The sequence below is a fragment of the Anguilla anguilla genome, chromosome 6 (genome assembly GCF_013347855.1).
Source record: "Anguilla anguilla isolate fAngAng1 chromosome 6, fAngAng1.pri, whole genome shotgun sequence".
Taxonomy (NCBI): Eukaryota; Metazoa; Chordata; class Actinopteri; order Anguilliformes; family Anguillidae; genus Anguilla; species Anguilla anguilla.
The window spans coordinates 55,778,613-55,804,268 of record NC_049206.1 but is presented as its reverse complement, the minus strand read 5'-3'; the positions used below and the strand labels follow the sequence as shown (position 1 = coordinate 55,804,268).

At 46.4% G+C, this 25,656-nt stretch overlaps 1 protein-coding gene across 8 annotated transcripts in view; it reads left to right on the top strand.

The window, feature by feature from the left end:
- scml4 (Scm polycomb group protein like 4) overlaps positions 1-21,389 on the top strand; it is a 50,037-nt gene extending 28,648 nt beyond the window's left edge. For all 8 annotated transcript variants that reach the window (XM_035420254.1, XM_035420251.1, XM_035420252.1 and 5 more), the window contains 5 exons: positions 6,897-7,097; positions 8,509-8,691; positions 17,078-17,296; positions 17,747-17,892; positions 18,232-21,389. In XM_035420254.1, coding sequence (XP_035276145.1) covers positions 6,897-7,097; positions 8,509-8,691; positions 17,078-17,296; positions 17,747-17,892; positions 18,232-18,357 — 875 coding nt within the window. In that variant the 3' untranslated portion in view covers positions 18,358-21,389. The remainder of the gene's footprint in view (positions 1-6,896; positions 7,098-8,508; positions 8,692-17,077; positions 17,297-17,746; positions 17,893-18,231) is intronic.
- Positions 21,390-25,656: the final 4,267 nt, after the last annotated feature.

The following is a 25,656-nucleotide window of genomic DNA, read 5'->3' as shown; positions in this document are numbered from 1 at the left end:
GCCACGCCCCCCCCCCCCCCCCCGTCCCCCCCGTTCGTCCCGATCAGGCTGCGACCAGATGCTAACGGCTAAAGGGTCCGGTTGGGTACACTGCAAAAACCAAAAAATGTACTGGTCTTAACAAGCGTTTTTAGTCTTTTTTCTATTACTTTTTTGCTAAATAAGACAAAAACTTTGCCAATCAGGCGAGTGCATTTGACTCATTTCAAGATTTGCCAACGGGGTAAGACAATTTCACTTGTCAAGCAAAACGGGATTTAAAACAAGTTGATATTTTCTACTTAAGAGAAAAAAAAAAGGTTTTAGGTTTCATCACGCGACTAAAACGTTTGTTAAGACAGGCTTTTTTTTTGTTACAGTGTACACATGGGCAAGTTTGTGCCATGACATCCAACCATGCTGAATCCCGCCTTGTGATTGGCTCCCTGCTGAGGCTAGAAGCTGCAGTGTCATTACTGAAGGGGCGGAGCTAACCCGTTTATCACCAGAGATGGAAAATCCAGGGGTAAAAAGAAAGTAAAAGTCCTGCCATATGTTCCTTCCCCCCATGAACTCCAGCCTGCTGACTTCATTAGGCTAATTAGTTCTACCTCCTGGCTGAAGAATGGTGCTAATTAGCACATCCAGATGATTTGAATTAAATACTGGGGAGGACTTCTACTTTCTCTACCTGGATTTTTCCACCTCTGTTTATCATTCCGTTTTACGGCCGTACCCGTCTAGAGTGCATGCCGTCAGTCTGCTCAGTCCGTACCAATGAAATGTTGAGAAATGTTGTTGAAAAATGCCTTTATTGCCAATCTAATCTTTTTTTTGCGCGTGAAGTACTGTTGAGCAATTTGAATGTGTCCAATTACTTTTCTGACATTACAAAAGGGAGTTGTAAAGGGAGATAAACACCCCCTTTTTTTTTCCGAACACCCCCGTCCCCTTGCAAAAACTTGGCCCATACAGTAAGTAGATTGAGCAAATTTATAAGCAAGGCTAGGAAATTACTTGAAAGGCCTGTTTTTTTTTTTTTTTTTTTTTTTTGCTTCTGTTGCTTAAATTAGCTTCTCTTGATGTGTTAAAGGGGCGGTGTGTTGTCACCTCTGACACTGGGCCTCATTAAATTCTATGTTTACCACGGGTGACATTTACCAAGTCTGTTCAATTAAAGGCCAGTGTTTTAGTGTTTGGAGGGCAGACCTTCCAGTGGCACAGAGGTCCTTTTGAGTGCGTGTGTAGCATCCTGTTTTTTTAATCCTTGTGTGAAGTGCTCTTAGTTCTGAAATGTTCATTATTTATTCATTTGACTTAACTTTTTTTTGCCCTCCTTTCATTATGTTTCACCACAGAAGGCATAACAGTGGGGCAAAAATTACATTGTAAAAGCTGCTGATTTTATTTCATAAGCCATTAAGTTGATGTTCATTTTTTTATGTAACGTATAATTGTAGGATCTTTGAAGCAGACTCTAGTGATTAGCTGTGAAAGTAAGTAGCTTACGAATATAATCTTACTTGAGCTCAAAGTAACGTTGAGTTACTGCAGCTGATTATACCTTTGTACCAGAGGGCTAAGCATTCAGCATGCTGAAGCATTACTCCAACTGAACATGAGATTGTTTTTTTCTACACAATATGAGGTTGATGTTGTTAGAGGATCTAATACTGGAAAAGGTAAAACATAAAGCAGCACACTCATCCAAGGTTCTTGGCTTACATCAGGATTTGTTTAAGGCTGGACTTTATTGCATTAGGTGTCCATAATATACTCTACGTGGCCAAAAGTAAGTGGACACCTGACATCCAACATCTCATACAAAATTAGGGGCATTAATATGGAGTTGGTCCACCCTTTTCTGCTGTAACTGCCTCTGCTCTTCTGGGAAGGCTTTATACTAGATGTTGGTGCATTGCTGAGGGGTTTGCCACTATTTCTATATGGACCTGTAGTGTTCTATATGTGCCCGGGGGCATTGTCATGCTGAAACAAGAAAAGGAGTTCCCCAAACTGTCGGGGAAGCACAGAACCTTCTAGAATGTTTGATTGTATGCTGTAGCATTAAGATTTTCCTTCAGCGGAACTAAAGGGGGCCCACTCCAAACCATGAGAAACAGCCCCGGACCGAGGCGTGTCCAGATACTTTCGCTCACATGGTGTAGCTCTTTTTGTACAGGGGGGGGCTCAGAGACGTTTGTCACCGTGGTAACATACCGTGACCCCCCCCCCCCCCCCATGTTTTGCCTGGGCTGGCTAGAACCTGGGGTGTCTCTCTCTTCTTCGGACAGGATTTTTTTGAACCTCTGGGGTCTGGGTTTTTTGTCGGCGCGTGTCCTGAAGAAGCTGGCGGTTTTGGCGGGACTGGCGTGACCAAACGGACGTGTCTGCCGGGGTGCGTGCGCCTGCGATGTCTGCGGCGGCCTCCGAGGGGCCCCGTTTCGCCCCCCCCGCGTCTCGGCGCGCCCCCCTTCCACCGTAACCGCAGGAGACTTCCTCTTCGGGCCCTCGCAGTGTGTAAAGGTCGCCGTGGTTACTTGTGAACAAAGGGGCGGGGTTGATTTACGCGCGAGGTGGTCCGGGGGGGGGGGGGGGCGGGGGGGCTGGCCCACGTTGAGGCCCTTGGCGTTCGCGCTCTCTCTCTCTCTCTCTTCCGCACTGCTTTTGAGCACCTTTTTCTGCCCCGGCCCGCGAAACGCCCGTTTAATTCAAGCGGGGAAAAGATGGCGGCGTGGGCTCTGACCCCGAGGTCAGACCTGGTCACTCTCCTCGCTCCGGTGGAAGCCATCAATCTCCAGCCGGGGGGGAGGGGAGGGGAGGGGAGGGGAGGGGAGGGGAGGTGGAGGGCTGTTCAACTCCAGCTGACCTCAGGGAGCTTGCTTATAATAGCTTTCGTTTTTATTTATTCGTTTCAGTCAGCACGCCAGAGTAACACAGTTTTTAGGGGAAGGCTCCTCCTGACTGATGCAGTCCTCTCATTGGTAAATGCACTTCCTGTGCGGATTCGCTTGGGAAAGACATAAAGACGTTTGTCTTTTTCTTTTTCTCTTTTTTTTTTGGCTGGGATGAAAGCATGGAAGTAAATTAGATTATTTGTGAAACGGGCACTTTGCACCAGACAGGACCGTCTGGGAATCTCATTCGCACGGAGGCGTTTGGTCCTTCTGCCCTCCCTCTGAAGGATTCCTCATTTTTGCGCGGGCGGAGAGGCGACCCCTCGGCTGTTTTCGGCACGGTCTCGCCCGCGCCCCGTTTCGAGGGGGGGGGGGGGGTAATTTGGGGCGAGGCGGCGGCGGCATAGCGGGCGAGCCCCTCCTCTCTGGGTTTCTGCGGCGTTCGTTTGGATTCTGTTACAAGGCCTGGCGTTCGCCCTCGATCCCTCTTTGTTTCCCTGAGCCGCGGAGGCGGCGGGCTGGGGCCCGGCATCGGCGTCGTTCCGTGGGGGGGGGGGCGGTGATCCGGCTTAGCCGGGTCTGCGCAGGCAGCGGGGGGAGGGGAAGTTTGGGGGATCCCCCCCCCCAGACCGTGCCCCCCGCGCTCTGCCCCCCATGTTCCTAAACCCAAATCCTTTCACGCGCTGCTTGTCCTCCTGGGGCAGCGGGGGGGTATTTAAAAAACTGTGCCGGTGTAATACAAACAGCGACGTGAGAGCAATTTGCTTGAGCTTCTCTCGTGACAGCCGAAAAGCCACAACTGCCCCGCCCCCCTCCCCCCCTCGCACCTCCAACCCACCGCCTCCAGCACGCACACGCCCACAGTCCTGCACACACCACTACACAGTCTCCCCAGCCCCCCCCCCTCCCCCTTCAACCCACCCCCCAGTGCGCACACGCTCCCAGGCTACCTGACACAACCACTGGCCTTCAGCCTTCTTCCACTGCAATAACACAAGCCCCTGCAGCCTCAATGCTACGTTCAGTCACTGTTCAGGCTACGTTCAGTCACTCCCTCACCCCCTCACCCTCCTCCCTCCCCAGTGCTAGGGCTGACTGGCATCCCAATGTGCTCAGAGCTTTAATACAACCCCCCCCCCCCCCCCGGATGAGGAATTAGCCAGCGCATTAGGCACGGGCTGTGACATCAGAGAGGGTGTCGTGTGCCCGGGGAGCCCAGAGCAGCCGAGGCTCTGTATTCAGGCCAACAGGAAGAAACCCCCTTTTTCCCCAAAACCGCCGTCTCACAAAGCAGCTAGCCCGTCGCGCGACTGCGCGGGGAAAATACGATCAGGCAGGAGGGGGGGGATGGGTGCTGGCTGGCTCCCCCCCTCCCCTCCCCTCCCCCAGCCCCCCCCCCAACCTCCCCTCCCCCCCCCCCCCCAGCCCCCCCCAACCTCCCCTCCCCCCCTTCCCTCTCTTCCAAGCGCCGCTTTGATATGGGTTTGTGAGGAGAGCAGTGCCTTGTGGGTACTGGACGCGCGGGGAGATTGCTGCTCTCAGATTGCGTTGTTTGTGATTCGGTGCGATTCGCCTCGATGGGGAAATGACACGGTTGCTCGTTTAAACGGAAGGGCCCGGAACTTCACAGAAGTGTCGTGTGTGTGTCTGTCCCGCATGAATGCTAATACGGTGCCTCGCCGTCGAAAGGGCGCGGCGTCGATCGCCCCCGTTTTGAGTGGCATCGTTCTCTTGTTGTTCTCGGAGTAGCATAATGCTAGTGCTGCTTTTTGGAAAATACGTCGAAATTTGCTTTGAATTATATCGGTTATTCGAGCGTCGACTTTTATCAGTTCATTGGGCTGTGGAGGAAAAATGTGCTGAAACGCTGTATAAAGCTATTCTCCTGCAGCCTGTATTGTGCTTTTCAGCTTCATGCTCTTGCACTGCGGTGGGGAATTCATTAAGCCAGTGCTGTTGATCATGATTTTCATTTTGTATCTGACGGAATTTCTTTTTCTTTGGGGCCAACCGTGCATGAAAAATGTATTCATCTTACGCTTTTGTTAATGAAAAATGCGTTTTTTCCAAATGCTGAAAAAAATGAACTCACAAATATTTGAAAGTCTCTCACAAATATTTGAAGCCGGAAATGAATTTCAGATAAATATCGAGGGAATCCTCCAGTATTTGCAAATTAATTGTCGGTCTGTGAAATAATGCAATAGATTTCCCATTTGGTTTCTTTCGGAAGTGTCTGGCCTGAATTGTAAAGCATTTCCCACAAAATGGTGGAACCATGTCTCCGACATCACACGCGTGTTTAATGGCGGCTTTCTCTGTGATTTGTGATTTTTTTTTGTCCGTCTTATTTTTCCTGGTGTTTTTAGAAATTTACTTTACACCCTTAATATGTTTTCCGGGGAAAACAGAAAATTTTAAGGAGGCTACAGGCTACATATAGATGTGCGATGGTAACCTTGGGTTCAAATCTCATAAAAATGCGGGTGATCGCTTGTATAAACTACACTTTCAACTGCCAGTGTTGGATGCTGGGAAGCGGAACATCGGATCTGATTGGATCACTGACCATCCTGATAAGGCTTTCACTGTTTCCATTGGGGGAGGGGGGTTGTTGCTTTTTTACTTCTTGTGCCTCTCTCCCCCTCTTTGAAGCTGACCTTTTAAATATAGATACAGTTTCTCTGCTACCACATATCATAGCGTACGATGGCTTGTTTAGGGTCAGGTCAGTGAATCGGTCCGGAGTTTGTGGTAATATATTGTAGAGCCCCCCCCACGTGCCCCCCTGGACAGCTAATGGGTCAAAGGTCATGACATTCCATCCCTGGAGGGGGGCGGGGGGCGGGGGGGGGGGGGGGGCAGTGGAAGACGTGACGATGCACGCATTACCAGGAAGGTGTGTGCACGGGGGGGGGGGCTTTGTTACTCTGTAACCAGTGGTCTGCTAGCCTGTTCTCTCTTGGTTTAGCAGCGTTTGTATTTACATGCGTAGCAGAGTCGCTGGGGAAACTGCACACTCAAGGCTACGCGCTGTGGCTCCTGCCCATAGCCTCGTGCCGTGGCCATGTCGCGCGGTAATGAGCTCGCTCGCTACGACGCGGGGTGGGGGGGTGGGGGGTGGGGGGTGTCGGGGGGGTGAAGGCCGCGGTGGCCGAGTCAAAGAGAGGGCACAGCGCGGTAAACGGGGGGCGTTTGGAACGCCCGCCACCTTTCGTTCCCGCGGTGACCGTTGGTACGCTCAGCAGAGGACATTCCACATTCACCTCAGCCCCCGATACAGGAAATGTGATTCTCACTGGCGAACGTGTCTCAGCCGAAATAATTAGAGTTTTCTCACATTTTCTCCAGTCTGGAAAGGGGGAAGAATTTTAACACTCTGGTTTTTCTGCATCGTTCAACAGTTTCCCTGGGAAGTATTAATAGATTTTCACAGATATGACATGTATGTGTTGCTAATATGGATTTTTTTTTCCTTTTTACACTATGTAGTATGTTTGCATAATGAGTGGAGGGAGATATCCTGCCATTCTAACTACAGTTGTAGAAAATTCTGCAGAATTTTAACATGTTAAATACAATGCTTTGTGTGCAGTGTGTTGATCTGTGTTTTGTTAGACCTGAGCATATATTTTGCCAGAGAGATTGCATATCATTGTTACTGATGTCATCAGTCTTTAACATTGAGCAAAGAAATTTCAAAAATGATTCATGATTAATGATGCCTTAATAAAGAAGGATAGATGGAAGGGAAGGAAGAAGGAATGAAAGAAGGAAGGAAGGATAGTAGGAAAGAAATCGAAAGAATGACAAAGAAAGAAAGAATGAAGGAAGGAAGGAAATGAATAAAGAAAAGAAACTGGCAGAAAGAAAGAAGGACTGAAGTAAGGAAAGAAAGCAAGAAATGAAAAAATAAAGACAGTAAGGACAGGAAATGAAGGACAGGAAGTGTGCCCCTTTGTCCGATGTCTGCCCTCTAATATCTCTGCGTTTTCTTCCTCCCTGTCACCGTGTCTGCAGTCTGCATTTACATAAACAAGCACGCCAACACGGGTCCTAGTCTTGACAGGAAAAAAGTGCAACAGCTCCCTGATCACTTTGGGCCTGACAGACCCTCAGTTGTGTTGCAGCAGGCGGTGCAGGGCTGCATTGACAGCGCTTTCCAGCAGAAAGCCGTCTTCTCCCTGCTCACGCAAGGGTACGGCGGGGAGAAAATCTCAGGTACGGCATCCGCAGAGTGCTTCCGTGTTCCCCCCCGAAGGGCTCCCCATTGCATTACATTACATTTATTTGGCAGGTGCTTTTTATCCACCAGAGCGACGTACAACGCAAGACTCCCAAACTCCCCCTCTCTCGCGTTTTAACCCTTTTGGTTTGTACAGTTTCCCCTCCTCCCTCCCATTCCCCTAACCAGCCCCCACTCACCCAATCCCCATACAAAATGAAAGCAAGTACACATTTTTGTCACAGTACTCGACTTCTACCTTAAAATCAAATCATTCCCACAGGGCAGAGGTGTTCGCATTTTAATACGAACGTGGTAAAGTAAATCGGACCCGGTGAGACTCTTAGGTAGTCTTGCTCTGGGAAAAAAAAAAGAAAGAAAAAAAGACCCATTTGGTTGTTTAATGACCTTACCGGTCCTGGGTCATGGTTTATCATACAGATCGCTGTTTTGGACAGTTTCAGGCCCTGAAACTGAGATTTGATTTTGATATCCGCTCCTTATGCGACTGTATTCTCTTCACAGCGGCTAAAAGGAGTAGAAACGGATTAGTTCTCCGCCACAGTTTTCCGCCTAGTTTTTGCCTTAATCGATTGCAGTTGCTGCTATCGCTGCGACAGTTACGTCTCGGGGTGAAAATGATGTTTTTCCGCACGCTCAAAAACAGATCTCCGCGGTGTGGTGTCCCCCGCTCAAATTGAATCTTAATTTTAACATTTCCCGTTCGCCGGTTCACGCAGAATAATTCCGTCTCGGGAAAGCAATCGGCATATAAACGGAGAGCGAGAACAGCAAGTGCGGATTATTTTTATTTTTATACGTACACCTCTCTGGAGAACAGTTTCGTAATAAGGCGGGAATTTACATATAGACGGCTTTTGATGGACAGAAGACACTAGACGGGCGCAGTATGTAACTGCATTCCTACACCCTCTCCCCCGCTCTCAATTTTAACTGTTGCCCGACATTATTAATCACAAAGTCCCTGACATATTTAGTCTTACCTTGTGCACCTGTGCCAATGTCTTTTCACAGAATACCATTCTGTTTGGGTCCTCAGCTGTTGAGTTTTATATATAATTTTTTTATATACTCACTGTGTATGAATAAATGAATTAATTCACTGTTTGCTTAAAAACGAGCCCCATTTAAACCTTAAAATTAAACTTTAAAAGCCCATGGCCCTCAGACTAGCCAAAGGGCCTTTTGTGCGCAAAATGTATCTTTCCATCCTAACAGTACCTTTACAAGCTAGCTACGCTAACTTTATTGATATACATCGTTTTTCTTTTAAAAAAAAAAAAATTTAAAGCTAAATTTAAGCCTTTTTTTGTGTGCAGATTTTGCCCTCTCTGCTCCGACTCACTTTTTTATGGTGTCGTTTTTTTTTTTTTTTTTTTTTTGCAGCCACGTTTGACGGGAAGCAGCACCTTCTGAGTCTGCCCGTAGTGAACAGCGTTGGCTACGTGCTGCGCTTCCTGAAGAAGCTGTGCCGCAGCTTGCACTGCGAGAACCTCTTCAGCGACCAGCCGTTCGCGCAGGCCCACGCCGCCTCCGCCTCCTTCCACTATGAGGGACACGCGCACTCCAGTACGTACGCGAGCGTCGCACACGGCACACGCTACACGCTACACACGCGACACATGCTACACACGCGACACACGCTACACACGCGACACACGCTACACACTACACACGGCATCCTCTCCTTTCTCTCCCAGTTTTTATTTTTTATTTTTAAAGGGGCGATATAGCTCAGGAGGTAAGACCAATTGTCTGGCAGTCGGAGGGTTGCCGGTTCAAACCCCGCCCTGGGCATGTCGAAGTGTCCTTGAGCAAGACACCTAACCCCTAACTCCTAACTGCTCTGGCGAATGAGAGGCATCAATTGTAAAGCGCTTTGGATAAAAGCGCTATATAAATGCAGTCCATTTACCATTTACCATTTTTCCCCTGAATAATTACACACACAGAACACCAAAAAGGAGCAACAAAACCAGACTTGGGTCAAATACGTATTTGTTTTGGACTCAAATACTTTTCTGTGCTCTATTGATCTTGCCTGGTGCAACTGAGCCTGCCAATATGACCACTCTCACTTTTTTAGAGTATTTCATTGGTTGCAATACACCAGACAAGATCAGTAAAGCGTAGAAAAGTATTTGAATCCAAAACAAATAGGTATTTGACTCAGGTCTGAACAGAACAAAGACTTTTTTTAATTAAAAAAATACTTATTTAAATAACTGAGCTACATGCCCATCTGTGACACACCCATTTATAAAGTAAAATAAATACATAGTTATGTGAGCTGTAGTTTTTTTTTATTTTCTTCCAAATTTGGTCTCTTCAAAAAATGGTAAATAGTCTCATGTAAATGTGTTGTAGCTGCAGTATTTTTTTATCTGATACTGGCACTGGTAATTAAACCTCTTGAGTGGAGCTCCTTTGAAAAACAGATTTAAATTTTTTTTTTTTTATCTCAGTTGGATTCACCTGAATAAATAAAACATACGCAATTATAAGAAAAGGAAGAGATAATTGAGCTGTCACTGACCTAAGCAGGAGAAGCCAGCGACTGTGACGTTGTGGAAATCAGGATAATTCCTAGCTGTTGGAGGACAGCGGGGAACGCCAGCTGTGTCTGTAATTGGCCGTGCGAGGCCCTCTCGCTTATCGAGCAATAGCGGAGCGCGGCGGCGTCATGGCGCCGTAAGGTGAATAGTGATTCACCTGTTGCCACGGGGACGGGAAACCTGCTTCCTGTTCTGGCTCTCTCTGCTCTCTCTCTCTCGGCACTGCATCTGGCTCTCTCTGCTCTCTCTCCCTCTCTCTCTCTCCGCACTGCGTCTGGCTCTCTCCGTCGCCGGCGATGGATGGAGGGGGCTCGTCTCGAGCGCCCCCGCCGTCTTTGAAGTGCCAGACGAGGGACGAGGGACTCGATCCTTCGGCGATAGCATGTGCTCCATCATGTGCGAGTGTTGAACATACAGAGAGGGCCCCAGGGATGGGGGGGGGGGGGGGTGCCGGGGTTGGGGGCGGTAAAGGGAGGGGCGTTTGCACTCTGTCACTTATTCTTCCCTCGTAACATAAGCATAGCATAGCATAACGTAATGATGAGAACAGGCATTTCAGCCAAACAGTGCTCGCCATTTTTCCTACCACTGAAGCGTGTACCTAGTGCTCTGTTTACCTGCAAGCTAGATGGTATCTAACACTGTATCAAGCCTGGTATTGAGAGTTTCTGCCTCCACTTCATGACCTGGCAAACTATTCCACACAGCGACTGCTCATCTGCGTGAAAAAATATTTCCTAACGTCTGTGCGGAATTTACCGTTGGCTAACTTATCCATTTATGCCGCCTCGTCCTACTAACAGAACTCACCCTGAAGAATCTCTTCTGTGTGGTACACATTAGCCTGACCTCTCATTGAAACAGCACCGTGGTCGCCCCGGACACAGATTGATTGATCTGTAAGGGGGTGTTTTTTTAAATTTTATTTTCCAAACGTGGTGATTGGACCTCAGCGTGAGCGCCTGTCGGACGGTGACTGACAGAGAGAAGGGTGTTCAGTCGTGCCCTGATTCGGTTGGGCTCTGTGAGAGTTTGCGCCCACGGGGTTCGTAGGGAGTCAGATGCCACCTGGTGATCCTGTGCCACGGTGCGCAGCTGGCAGATACCAGGCCTGCCCCCTGCCCCTCGCCTCACATACCTGGCATACCTGCGGGCGCTTGAAGTGGCCCCCGGACGTTTGGGCCGCATGCCAGCCCCCCCCCCCCGACCAGGATGATGGCCCTGGTGCCGACCGGCTATCCATCGCTAAACGAGGGGGGGGGCAGCCAAAACTACCGGCCTGCTCGTGCGGATCAAGGGAACAATGAGCCCTGTGTTAGAGGCCCATTTAACTGTCTGTCTGGTGCCTTGGGAAGATAGACTCATCTCTCCTGGGCCGGAAAAAAAAAATAGCGTTTTTGTTTTGTTTGTTTTTTTAGTCTTTTTGTCAGATCGAGGTTCCTCGTGTCACATGGGGATTCTGAGTCTTCAGAGAGTTTGGGTGTTTGTTTGCGATTTGAGGTGTTTAGTGTACAGTCTGTCGCCTTTTTAAAATTTTTCATTTTAAAGCTGTTTTCAACTGTACCTCCGCATGTCTTTCGTACAGTCAGGTGCCGTGCGGGAAATTAACGTTGGTGTGAAATGCTCCTATTTTAACTCCAGGCGGGGTGGAAGGGTGAACCTCCATCACGGCGTTAGGGTCATTAATCTCTTCTGCTGCCTGTAAGTGCCGGCCTCATCCCTTTATTAGGAGGTAAAGGGTAAAACAGTTATTTTAAATATGAATGGCCCCTGTTTCCCAGGGCGATATTTTCACCGTGGGGGAGTAATTTAATTTCCCCTGGGAGGCAGGAAGCCCCCCCCCCCGGTCTGATAACGTTGTTTCGGGGACGGCTACGGTACCTGCACACCACGGAGACTCTTTAAACTGCCGTGCGTACTGAAATCGCTGCATTTACATTCACTTAAAATGGAGTCTCCCCCCCCCCCCCCCCCCCCCGGGGAAAATGAATTAAGCTGACACTCGGCTCGGAGGGAGCTGATATTTCATTGTGGCGGGTCCCGCGATTGGCCGCGAGGTAGACGCGTCGCTATGGCAGCGATTGGAGGTGATTTAAGTTAGCGTACGGCTACGCGCTGCGATTGGAGGTGATTTAAGTTAGCGTACAGCTTCACACTGTGATTGAAGGTGATGTAAGTTAGCATAAGGGCTGCACATTGCCCCACTGTTCCTTCAGTGCAGTTTAGCCCCACTGTTCTGTCTCAGCCTGACGCAGTGTCTGCTTGCCTGAGAGCGTCACCCTCATTGCACGCACATCCATTCTTAAATACCATCCTGGCTGTCGCACTGTAGCATTCATTTTTTTTGTTGTTGACATTTTAGATGTGTAGCGGACGCTCTTATCCAGAGCAACCTGCACAGCTTGCATTCTTTTGCATGCCGTCCATTTGCCCAGCTGGATAATTGCTGCAGCAGTGCAGGTTAAGTGCCTGGCTCTGGGGCACAGCAGCAGTGGGGAACTGAACCTGCAGCGCAGCTACGGAGCTCCGTTCTGAGGCGCACTGATGATCAAAGGCCCTGTGAGACACAGCCGCAGGTCCCTCCCTGTGGATGGCCTGCGGTATGTCGAAATAAAGTTTATTGTTGTGATCAGTAAAGATACTGCAACACTTCTCAATATAAAGGCAATCGCGCATATTTAAAAAAAAAATGTATATATAGTACATCGCTGTGAAATATGTTTATCATTAGGCCTGTATTTTCAAAAGAAGTCTACGTACTTTATTTGCTGTATGTTGCAGCATATTTCATTTCCCCCTGGCAAACCTCTCTGGTTTAAAGGATGTGAGCATTTAGGGCTGTCCGGTTCTGATTGGCCGCTGCTGGGAGCGCTGGTTCTGCTTGTTGTGTGATGGCACAGTAGGTCACATGACAGGCAGGTCACTGTAGGTCACGGAGCGGCGGAGCTCCGGAACACGAGCCGTTGGCGTGGCGACGCGTCTCGTCGCGGGGCTGGGGACAGCTGTTCCCCGGGCGGTCAGAGGGACAGCGCGACGGTCTCAGGTCCCTGGATCTCTCGCGTTAGACGGGGGAACATGTCCGCCATTTCTTTTTTTTTTTTTACGATGCGCGTGGATGCGCTGCGCTGTGATTCGAGGTCTGTGAAATTGATTAGATGTGTCAGAAGACATCGTTTTTGTTCTGTCGAAATCTCGCGCAGCAGCCGAGACTTGCCCTTGGGCGTTGCGTACTGCCGAGATGCACTCGGCTGCTGTTTCTCAGTTTCTCATCTAGAGTTTATTTTGCTTGAAGAAAGCAAATAACCATTCTGTTATTTTACTGTTATGTTCTGTGGGTCACACTGAAATCACAGAAGACTGCGCGCACACACAAAATCTCAATACTGTACACTGTATCTGAAATATTTCATGTTCACGGTGCATTTCCATCTATAGAGCTGGTTTGTCGTGCAGTATGTGCTGCTGTTGCAGGGTTCCTGATGAAACCCAAATGTCTTGTCGATAGGGAAATGTAGTTTCAGAGCGGAGGATCCGGTGTGGATCTGCAGTCAGGCGGAGACGGATCCTTTGCGTCTGCACATGCTCAGTCCAAAGCTCCCTGTGTACACGGGGGCTGTCTGATGCCTTCTGCTCAGACGTATTGATGTTGAGGGGGAGATAACTGTCCTCTCTGAACGCGAGCTGTCTCCCCGCTCTCTGCGTGCTGCTGCTGCTGGTTTTAAGTGCTGCGGCGTCTCTGTGCAGAGCCCGATCTTGTGCACGATTCGGGTCGTCCTTAATTGCATTATGTGCGCATGCATTATGCATGAGGCCCATAAGCAAATGTAATGAGCGGACAAACTTGGCAGAGTGCACTTAAATATCCAGTAAATGTATCCGCACGGGGATTAGGGTGTACGTTTTCTCCTTTCGGGCTGTCTGCGCTGTGTGTGTGTGCGTGTGTGTGTGCGTGTGCATGTGTGTATGTGCTCACGGGTGTGCGTGTGTGTGCTTTCCTGTGTGTGCGCCTGCTTTCCTTTGTCTGTGTGTGTGTGTGTATGTGTGTGTGTGTGTGCGTGTGCGTGTGCGTGTGCGTGTGCGTGTGCGTGTGCGTGCGCGTGTGCGTGCGCGTGCGCGTGCGCGTGCGTGGGTATATGTGTGTGTTTGTGTGCCTGTGTATGTGTCTATGTGCGCACGGGTGTGCGTGTGTGTGCTTTTCTGTGTGTGCGCGTGCCTTCCTTTGTCTGTGTGTGTGTGCATGTGTCTCTGTGCATCTGTGTGTGTGTGTCTGTGTACATGCGCCTGCTTGTGTCTGTGTGCATGTGCGTATGTGCGTGTGTGCGTGCGTGTATGTGTATGTGTGTGTGTGTGTGTGTGTGTGTGTGTGTATATGCACGTGTGTACACTGCTCATGCTGATTCCCATGCTCCTCTCTGTGTGGAGTGCACAGACTCAGACTCGGGCCTGCCTCTGCAGTACAGTGCGGTGCCTGACGCAGCCTGGCAACACTCCGTTGCCCCGGCAGCGGTTTCCGTGGTTATGCTGTCATGACCAAGTCAGTGTTCGGGGGGGGGGGGGGTGTGATTTCCCCTGGCTCAGAATACCTGGGGCATCCCCACACCCAGCTGCCCCTCCTCTCCACTGCCCACACACACACACATGCTGGGCAGTGCCAACCGCCAGATTCTGGGTCACCAGGCCCTCCCTCCCTCCCTCCCCTCCCCCATCCCCGGCCCTCAGGCTCACGGGTGCCGTGCAGCACTCTCTGGCGTCCTGGTGGAAACTGGGTTACGTCCCCAAGGGTTCCCGTTTCAGCCCTCCGCCACCTCTGGCTTGTCAAAAGCTGATCTCGGATCAGTTCTCCGCCAGGCGAGTGCATCAGCGGTGGTCTCCGTGGTGCACGCTCTCTGATCTGGGATCAGTGGTGTGGAATATCGATGTTCAGGAGAGTGGGGAGTGGAGGGGGGTGGTGTCTGGATGCAGGGAAATGCTGTTGGGGAGGGGGGGAAGGGGGCGGGGGGGCATTATTAATTGTCTGCTGCACATTGTGTTCTGCCTGTGCCTGAAGACAACTGACTGTAGTAGTGACACTGTAATTGCTTACAGTAGTTTGGGTAATTCAAAGATAGAAACGTCCGTCCAAATTTAGTGATTTTAATTTAGTGAAAAGTTGAGAAACTTGTAGTTTTTTTTTCCCTGGAGGGCTGCAGTCTTTGCTGGTTTTTGTGATTTCCTTTCAGTCGGCAGCCAGTTTAGGCCCATGAAAACCAAAGTGCAGGAACACAACATAAACCAGCAGATACAGTCAGTGGCTCTCCGGGACTGGGGTTTGAGTTTCCTGGTCTAGACTGGATTTTCCCCGTCGGTTCACTGATAAGGGCGTAAGATTATTGTGAGCAACTGTGTTTTGTGAAGATGGGGGTAAAGCTGCAGAGAAATATGCATCTTTCTTCTCCACAGTCCCTTTATTTATGACACGGGCAGGAGAGAGTTAAATATTTTTACGATTCCACGGCTGCTCCGTGATTTCAGGCGAGTGAAGACTTTGTAAATATTTGAGTGACCACAGCAATAATTTATGCAGTCTCTCTGTCTCTTAAAAAAAAAAAAAAAAACTAAGAGGAGACTGTGTGGAGCCTTGTGTTTCCAGCGAGGGGCTTACGCGTGTCTTTCTTCGTAATATTAATGTGAATATAATTTATGTCTTAGCTATAATATTTGTTCCGGTTTATTTTTAACGTGGGTCGATATATATGATATATGACTGAAAAGAGATGTTGCTGTAGTAAAAGGAATCATTCGAAAATGGACTGAATGCACTTCTCTGGCTTATATCAAAATGGCTGCTTTATGTGTAACCTTGCAGGTGTGAGTCGGACGAGGCATTTTCACACTAGAAATAATTCAGCGAAAGAACAGTTGGAAGAATACTCAGTTGTATGTAGCTGCTGATGTGGCTGGAGCTTTGGTAGTTTGTGGAGAAAGCACTTGTTCTGCTGACCAGAACACCCCTAGGTTTGTCACTGCGGAGTTCCTCTGTTGCCATGGGTTGCTGGTGACACAACGATCACTCAGCGATCATTCACAATAACCCCGCCCACCCATGTGTTGCTCCTAGCAACACTGCCTTATTGGACGAGCGTACAGCTTCTCTCGTAGGTAATTGGCTCTGGCGGATGGATCAGTTGAGAGATGTCCTCACCGGTCAGTGTGGATTTTGTGACTGAGTTTCTTAATGTCACCGTGCGTCAGTAATAGGAATTAAGGAAGATTATGGAAATAATGTAACCAAAATATTCCTTAATTCCATAGATCTGCAAACCTGAAGCTAATAAGTGTGAAATCCAGTTCCGTTTAAATGTATGAATATTCTTTTTCATTTTTGCTGAGTCAAGTATCCATTTCTAACCTACCTGAAACCTCTGTAATTACCTTGTACACCTGTAGTACTGTAGAGTTGGATATATAAGATGTTGATGAAAGCAATATCCTGGAATAGCCTGCGCAATAAGCGCATTTTGGCAAAGTTACCCATCCATTCCAAAGAACAATAAGAAAAAAAAATCTTATGAATAAAATATGAAAGCTGAACACGTTTTCTCTATGGAATGGGATTGCATCATTTTTGCAGCACATTGCATGGGAGCTGTGCAGGTCATTAACCAGCCTGTGGCGGCTAGAAGCTCGGTGTGTCTCTGTGTGCTTGTGTCCGCCAGTGTCCGTCCGTGTGTGTGTTTCTGTGCGCTTGTGTCCGCCAGTGTCCATGTGTGTGTGTTTCTGTGCGCTTGTGTCCGCCAGTGTCCGTCCGTGTGTGTGTTTCTGTGCGCTTGTGTCCGCCAGTGTCCATGTGTGTTTGTTTCTGTGTGCTTGTGTCCGCCAGTGTCCGTGTGTGTGTGTTTCTGTGTGCGCGAGTGTCCGTGTGTGTGTGTTTCTGTGTACTTGTGTCCGTCCGTGTGCGTGAGTGTCCATGAGTGTCTGTGTGTGCGTGTGCGTGATTGCATGTTTCTGTGTGAGTGTGAGTGTCCGTGTGTGTCTGTGAGTGTCCGTGTATGTGTGCATGCTTGTGTGTGCTTGCGTGCGTGCTTTTGTGAGTGAGTGTGTGTGTGTGTGTGTGTCAGCGTGGGTGTGCATGTGTGTGAGCATGCACGTGTGTGAAGGATAGATAGAGAGAGAGAGAGAGAGGGAGGCAGGCTGGCAGGCAGGCAGGCAGGCAGGCAGTGTCCTTAAATGCATAAAGACATGTCCAGTCAGTTATTGTGTCCTGAGGACAAAAGGCTTCCATACAGTTGCCTTTTGGAAATAATTCTGTGGTGATCCCACACCTTTTTTTTTACACAGAGACATTGTCCTCGCTGGTGCTCTTTCTCACAGCCCGCCCTTTTTTCTCTGCCCTCTCTCTCTCCTGCGCTTTTCCCGTTCAGCCGAGACGTCGATGCCGGAGGACTACCTGGTGGACCCCATCGACTCCAAGCGCTACTCCGTGGACCCCAGCGACTCCGCCTTCAACGCCATGAGCTCGCCGTACCCGCCCAAGCCCTACGGCTACCGCGCCTGCCAGCAGTTCCCCGCCGGCTCCAACGCCATGGGCATGTGCCGGCAGCCGTCCAGCCCCAGCACCTTCCAGGAAGGAAACAGAAGTGGTAAGAGCCAGGAAGCAGGAAGCAGGAAGTGAGAGCACGGAAAGGCGCAGGCCATGTCCGAAACAGTGCACTTCCCTGCTGTTGCGTGTAGTTGTCGAGTACACTGGGTTTAAGGGCCTTGTCCATTTTACATTACATTACATTACAGGCATTTAGCAGACGCTCTTATCCAGAGCGACGTACAGCAAGTGCATCAGTTCAAGGTGCAGAGGTGCAAAAGAAACACACTAGAGTGAAGCAAAGATCGTAGTGCCAGAAGTGACCACATAGATCAGGACTCCAACCCTGTAGGGTAACCTGTTCAGCAAACAAACAAACAATCCTGCCAAGTACAAACTAGCACTGAAATCACATTTGCCTAATCAGAATCAGTCCAGGACTGAGTGATGGCGCTGCACAGTGTGTCTTACCCTGGCCTGTCCCTCTCGCCCCTCTCGCCCCTCTGTCCAGCCTACAGTCCGTCTCCAGAGTCACAGGAGTCCAAGCCGCCGCCCAGCAAGGACCCGTCCACGTGGTCCGTGGAGGACGTGGTGTGGTTCGTCAAGGACGCCGACCCCCACGCCCTGGGACCGCACGTGGAGGTCTTCAGGAAGCACGTACGTCCCCTCGCTTATTTATTCATTTACGTTTTTTTTGGGGGGGGGGGTGGGGGGGGAATTCTCCCACCCTCTCACCCTAACACTGGACATCGCAAACTGCACGGTCAGCAGTTTTTCCCCAGGTCCCTTTCAGCTAGAATTGCTCAACTTTCCAGTTAAGGGTTATGAAAAGTAAAGACTTTGAGATTCTTCAGACTAAGTAACAGAGACAACAGGGGGAGGGGGGTAAATTCTGTGTCTGGATGGGCTGAATGTCTTCATCTTGGCATTGTGTGTTCTTATGTTCTCATCTTCCAACGATTTCTTCCTATCTTTTTTTTTTTTTTTTTACGGCAGGAGATCGATGGGTACGCGTTACTTCTTCTGAAGAGCGATATGATCATGAAGTACCTGGGACTGAAGCTGGGGCCTGCCCTGAAGTTATGTTACCACATCGACAAATTAAAACAGGCCAAGTTCTGAGTTCTGAGGGCCCGACAGATCAATTTTTTTCCAATTAATAGCATTGTTATGATGAGGGGGCGGGGCGAATGCAAAGTTAATAGTATTTATGTTTTTTTTGGGGGGGGGGGGGGGGATTTTTGTTGCCTTTTATTTACTGAATGAAGTTCAGTTTTAAGTTGGAGGGCAGCTACCAATGTCGAAATGGTGAAAGGCTCTGTTTTGGTGACAGAGCTTTATGTGGACAGCACTGGCATCTCCGGGTGATTGAGTTTTGTACTGCGGGTGAGAAAACAAAAAAAGGAACACTGGTGCTAGTTCATGATATCTAGTTGAAGCAACCCCAAGTTATTTAAAGTGCGCCCCTGTACCCCTTACCGTCAGATTTGCCTTATTGATGCGTGGAGAGCATACCATTGGTTCTTATGAAGAGGGAGTCGGATGTGTCTATTTTGTCTGGACTTCACACACCGGGTGATTCAGCCCCTCTTCCACCTTAGCTGCTGTGACAACTGGGGGAAAATTTTTGGGGGGAAAAAAACAAAAAAAAAAACTTAACTAGGCAAATAGCGACCTTGATAATGATGACGATGGCGATGATATGATTACTGTGGTGCTGAGATGCCTCCTGTTTGAAGGTATTGGGTAGCTGAGGCCAGATCCTGATGTCTGTAATTAGTTTTGATTCATTGGGGTTTTTTTTTTTTTTTTTGTTCTCCTGTTTGGGTGTAGAGGCTCTGAAGCCTGCTGATATCTCAGCAGTGCGCCCTTCTCCAGAACCTTCTCTGGACGTTAATTTGGGATGTCTGACTTTGGTGACCTTGGTATTCAAAGAGACAGGATTATGGACTCGGTGTGTGGTATGGTAGTGGGGGGGGGGCGTGATAGATTATCAATATTTATTAATATCGTAAATTTGACTGAAATGGGGAGCATGGTAATTAAGCATTACTGTTAAAAAATGAAATTAAAAGTGCATAAGGTGATCAATTATGTCAGAGAATGCACTTGGGGGAGGAAGGGTTCACTGCCTCCTTCATAGCCCTTCTGTTTGTGTATTTATAACGTAGTAAACTGACCCAGGCAACTTTGGCTGTTTTTAACTAAGTGGAATTCCCACACGAGCTACAGTGACGTAAGCGCCGTCTTGCAGTCTTGTCTGTTGGCACAGAATCTGGAGGGTGGAAAAAAGGGAAAAAAGCAACGGCAAGACCCAGCCAGGCGCAGAAGAGTCGGGTCTTGCCTGAAACGCTCACCTTCTGCTGCCCCCTGTTGGTTGAGTAAGGCATAGCAGTACATGCCAGCCACATCTCAGCGGGTTGAATTGCCACTCGTTGGGTCACCAGCACACACCACTGTCACAGCGCAGCTACAGTTGGCACAACTGTGAACGACACGAGGCAACAGCTCATTCAGGTGATTCATTATTATTACAGCCTCCACTATTACTATTACTGTAGGTGCACGACTACGTCACGAAAACCCCACCGGACTCCTGCCAGAAACAAAACATCCGAACACACACTGTTTAATATTCACAGAAGTTCTGTTGTTTCTTTAACGCAGATCGAATTCTGACGTTGTGCTTTTGATTAATTTATTACAGTTAGGCATGCATAATCACCTTTTACGCGCAATGCGGCTTTTATTAAATAACTGGGCTTTAGGCGTGGGTGCGCCGACGGGGTTCTCAACTCTTGCACATATTTCAAAAACCGTTACGTTCTGGCCTTTCTCACAGTGACCCTTTGATTTTTAGATGTCTTAACAGGGCTTATTATGAGTCACGATGTGCACAACACCTTACCAACCGGTACCCAGTACCGAAGTAGGCTAGAATTTCCATTTAGATGTTGGGAGTAGATTTACATTTTTTGAAAATTGATTTTTTTATCATGTGGAGTGTTTTTTTTTTTTTTAATTGTTTTTTTTACATGTTTCAAAAGAAGTTAAGACTGAATCAGCAGTTGGTTAACACATTCAGGTAAATTACATTTTTTTCCCTTTTCTTTACCATGTTCTGGTTTGATGGGGAAAGATATATGGCCACAGGAAAGGTTTTTTTTTTGTTTGATTTTTTTTTTTTGGGCGGGGGAATGTTTTTCATAATTTGTTGGTCTTTGGTTTTGAAACATATGCAGTATATACGAGCTTGATGTTTTATATGTATCGCGGTACACTTGTAAATAATGTCATTTCAAAGTAACAATGTATAATCAAAAGAACATGGTACAGTCATGTAGTATGTTTTGGCGAACATAACCGGAATTTGCTATTTTTTAGAACATCCTCGAACTATTTAAACATAACTATATAATGTTGGCGCTACGAAAAAGTTTGTAAGCAACTGTTAAATTGCTTTGCCATCATAAGACTTTTCCCGTTTAAGCCATACCGGCTACATTTTGCGCTTTGATGTTCTGAATATTTTTTCGTCTGCATCAGAGAGGTAGCCCTGATTCTTGAGTTCAAGTCTCCAACACTATCGTTTCAATAATGTAGCGGTCTCGTTTGAACTTTTTCAGCTAAAAGCTGACGCGTGCGTAATTTTTTCCTCCAACTAGCTTTAAAAGCAGAGGCACTTAGTGCTTCAGAACCGAGTCCACGAAAATGCGTTTGCCATTTTAATAGAAATACCACCGTTAACAGTACTCGACTAAAATTGCCTCTAAGTCCAAATGAAGCTAGTCAGTATAAAAGCGTTCAGCTTTGCTTGTATGTGAATACGTATTGCATTTTGTGCATTTTTTTATCGATATGTGTATCTGAATGCTGCATTTTAAAATGATTAGATATAAGCCACGTGAAGAGTAATTAAAGCAGAAATGTTACTTAGATTATGAAGTTTGGATATGGCTACCAGGACGGCTGCTACATGGATCACTCATGTTGGTGCTATATTTGACTGTGTATTTTTTTTATTTTATTTTATTTCGTTTGCTTTAGTGTTGTGAAAATTTGTGTGATTACAACGGAAAACAAACCTGCGTATCTTATGTGAGTAATAAACGGAGCGTTGTACTATACGAATAAAGCATTACACGTTACCCTGACATTTCGGCCTTATTTTTTACACACTTATCTATCTATATTTTTTTGTGAGGGCTTTTAGTTTTATCTGTTTTTAATATCTTGTTCTAAGTTAATAGTCACTATGGCAACCTGTCTTAATTCCCGACTGCTTGGTTAAACATTCAAAATAATTCTGCCGTGGACAATGAAGTTTTCAAATGATAAACTTTTTAACGAAGCACAATTCTAAATAAAGCAAATGAAGTATTAACGGTATCGAGAATGCATGTTATGCTTGTTTATGGTAGTAATAAGGTAGTTCAAAAATATAAATTGATTTTTTTAAACATGTAGACTAGGCTACAGTATATACAGTGCCTGCTTGGTTAAAAAATACCGCATTCTCATAACCAGACTAGAAATTTATATGTAGTATGTTTCATGTGGCTATATTTGATTAAAAAAAACCTTCTGAGCTGGTTATTATGTATTATTTATGATCACGTTCATTCATTTCTGTTTACATTCCAGTAGAGTAAAATGTCTAGCAATCATAATGGTGCGTGACAGTCATTCAGAGTGTAGTAATGTTACTATGTCGACTTATTTCTACCCAGTGCTGATTAAGAGGCAAACCATTACACTTTAAATCTATGAAGGCCATTTTTATATTATAATAGCTTTCACTTAATCGGGGCTGACATTATCGTTCTTGGTAAATAACGGTGATGTGACCATCGGTGCTGCAATTGTACAGCACACCTAATCGGAGAGGACAGCACGCTTGGCGTAGCGCGCGTGCCATTATTCACAGACAAATATGGATTCTGTCTCTTTACATTTCTCTTTTTGTGGTGTCCATGGGACGCGCAGAACAGGCTTAAGCAGTTAAAATAGCGCCATCTGCTGGGCATAACGGTGACTTGCATGCATTTCCAGCAGCCATGACTACATGCATGGCGGCGAATGAATTTTCTTTTGATTCACGGCGACAAAGATAAATGCAGTGAAGGGGGGGGAGGGAGTTAATATGGTGGGATAAGTGCAGCATTTGATCATGCCTACAAAGTCTATTGTAAATCAATCAAGTCACATAAATAGTTTGATATCTGTAATTTAGCATTTTTTGACAGAAAGACTGCACACTTTCTGCTCTTTAACAATTCTGGTAGAATTATTTGTCATTTAAACTATTTGTATGCTTAATTCAATGCGTAAAAATCATAGAATTTTGCTTTCCAGTGATTCATTTTGGAGGATAGTAGGTGGTATTGGTGAAAGGAGATGTTTTATGTAATAACCTTTGGGAGAATGCTTGTTAATTTTCAACCCCTAAAATGACTAAACATGAAATACAGTTGTCTGATCCAACCATTTTCCTCCTCTTCCTGCCATTGAGGCCTACTGAATTCTAGATAGTTCTTTGCTGACTATTACTGGTGACTTCACTCAATCAAATACAATGTAGGTACAGTCAATATACCTTATGTTTGTGAAACAAAACCAATGAAAGTGAAGGGCATGACATATTTATTAGCTTTGGACTTACTAGAGCTTATTAAGGGAAAAATACACTTTAGCTTTCATAATCTTTCATATTTTAAACACGTTATAATGCCCACGTACAGAATGCAAGCTTACAATTTGCGATACTGCTTCAGCAACAGTAAAGGTAACTGCGGTTGCCAACCATTTTTGTCTGTGAAACGCTCTATGAATATTAAAAATATATTTTTAAAAATGGTTGATTTTACTACATACTAGAATTGCTAGTGCATAAACTTTATTTATTATAGCCTGCATGGACCCATAAGTACGGCTTCACTGTAATAAGAAAATAAAAAGCCATTTTCATTTCTGACATAAAAAACAGAAGTCAGCCCTGAAAATAAAGAAAAAAATCTATGTTCCAAAACATACCTCGGAGTTAAACAATTCAGTGTATTAGCAAATACATGTTATGTAAATAAGGCATAATAAAACGACTTTGAAGTGTTTTTTTTTTTTAAAACACAATAAGAACCTGCTCATTATTGTAACCACTGTGGGTATTATGTTTTAAGTGTTAAACCCCTATAACAATAAATAAACATTACATAAAGGGTTTCTTGGAAAAATGTACACATGAAGGTTAACTTACGTGTCCTTAATGTGATTTGAGAAAAATACGCATTTTTTTCTCATGCCCGTTAATTTTGTATGCAATGTGGATAATCCGCCAATAGATGGTGCTCGTATACTGAATGATACGTACAACAACAATATTCAATATTCACAAACCAGAGAAGTACTGCAGGGTACGTCATCGCATGAAGAATGGCACCGTGCAGACTCGTATTCATGTATAATTTAACCAAAGAGGCTCGTGATCGAGGCCTTACTCGAGATTGAAAACATTGCATTTCACAGCAATTTATTTATTTATTTTTGCTATTTTGAATGCAACGCTCACATTCAAATCGTTTTGCACTGGTATGCTTTCGCAATATTTCAGAATGTATTCATTTCCTGTTGTGAATGACAGAAAGGGAAGCTTGCAGTCGAGGGTATTAATTGTCTGTGTTTTCATTTGTACTCAACCCTGGACCATGGATCTCCAGTCCTGCTCACAGTTTTCATACCAATAAATAAATTTTTTTTTTAAATGCCTCACCCAAATACACAAAGTGAATGATCTCTCATATCTGTACTTACTTATGTTTTTGTGAGAAATTATGTGGCAGTTTAGCGCAGCTTGTTTTCACACTCAAGGTGGTTCATTTAAATAAAAAGCGTAATTACATCTCGAGACAGGCGCGGCAAGTAAAAGAAAGAACCAAACACTCTTTGAATGCAAATCAGGCACTGTTAACTTTTCCTCCACGCTTTTAAGCAGTAGAGTATAACTGTAAAGCCAATATATAGCTGTAAAGGCAAAATGAAAGCGCACAGAGGGAGGGTTTCATCTCGAATCAAAATAACGTACAGTAAATAAATAATAAAAATTTTAAAGTCTGCGAGACGTCAGCAGTCTCCTTTGGAGTAAAGGGAACTGGCAGGGGTTGCAATATTAATAGAAATTTCACAACAACAAAAAAAACCATCCCACTTCTTCACTATGTGTCACGCTCAACATACTCTGCTTGTACAAAAGAATAGGGGGTATGGGTGCCCCCGACTTCTTCCTCGGCTAAATTTAGCATTTTGATCGTCGGGTCAGGTAGCTCTGCTGTACAAATGGTTGTTCACTTTGTTACCGACGATGTTGGCTTAAAAGAACATAAAAGCAGAACTGTGCCGCGCAGATGTTTGTCTTCAGGCAATGGAAAGGAATAATAATAATAAAAACCGTTGGGTGTAACAGAACTCTGGAAGAGGACATTACAGATCTCGAGCGCGAAAAACGAATTCACCGGGAGCTGTCCCGGGGCTAGCGCCGAGAAACGGCCCTGGATACACAAAGATAAGCGAAGCCGCCTTTTGATTGAGCGCTCATTATAGATTTCCTCGCAACGCCCACAATGTGTCTAACCCCGATGGTCCAACCGCCCCGGATGTCACGACGCTGCGCCGCTGGATATGAGTGTGCTTAGACTGAGGGAGGCAGCTATGGAAGCCTAATGTATGCTTGGTTCCCACCCCTGAAGAAACTGTCAAAAATCAACCATTTTAAAATAAATAAATTAACAATCAAGGACTTAAAAAGTTATTTGAAAAAATGTCATGGAGGTAAGCTGCTTTGAAGTAATTTAAATTTTCTTCTTTTGAGAGGGAATTTGACAGTCATCTGAAAAAGGTTTTTAGCCCAAGGTTTATATGAATTATGCCATTACAAGCCGATCTGAAATCAGAATCCTCATTTTGTTCTGAATAGTTTGGTTTGGAGTTGATAGTGCTGATCGTGGAACAGTATCCATTATGCAGGACTCCGAGGCCTTTTTTAAATGGCTTGGACTGCAATACCCATGACTCACAACCATACGCATACTGGGATGAAAGACTTAAACCGGTGTAGGTAAGTGTAGTAATGCTGTTTGTAAGGGACAAAGTTTCTGGGTTCTGGGATTTGGCTGCTAACTCAACAGTTAGTTGTGAGTTCGATTCCCTGCCAGGTTGCTGCAGTTGTACCTTTTAGCAAGGCACTTAATCTGAATGGCTTCAGTCAAATATCCATCTATATGAATGGAATAGTAATCTGCGTAAGTTGCTCTGGATAAGAGTGCAGGCAAAATGACAAAGTTTATGCCCAGTTCTCAGAGGGAGAATCCAGCCAACCAGTCGACCAATCAGATTGCTCTTGAGGCATGGAATGGGGCCTCAGTCTCCGGG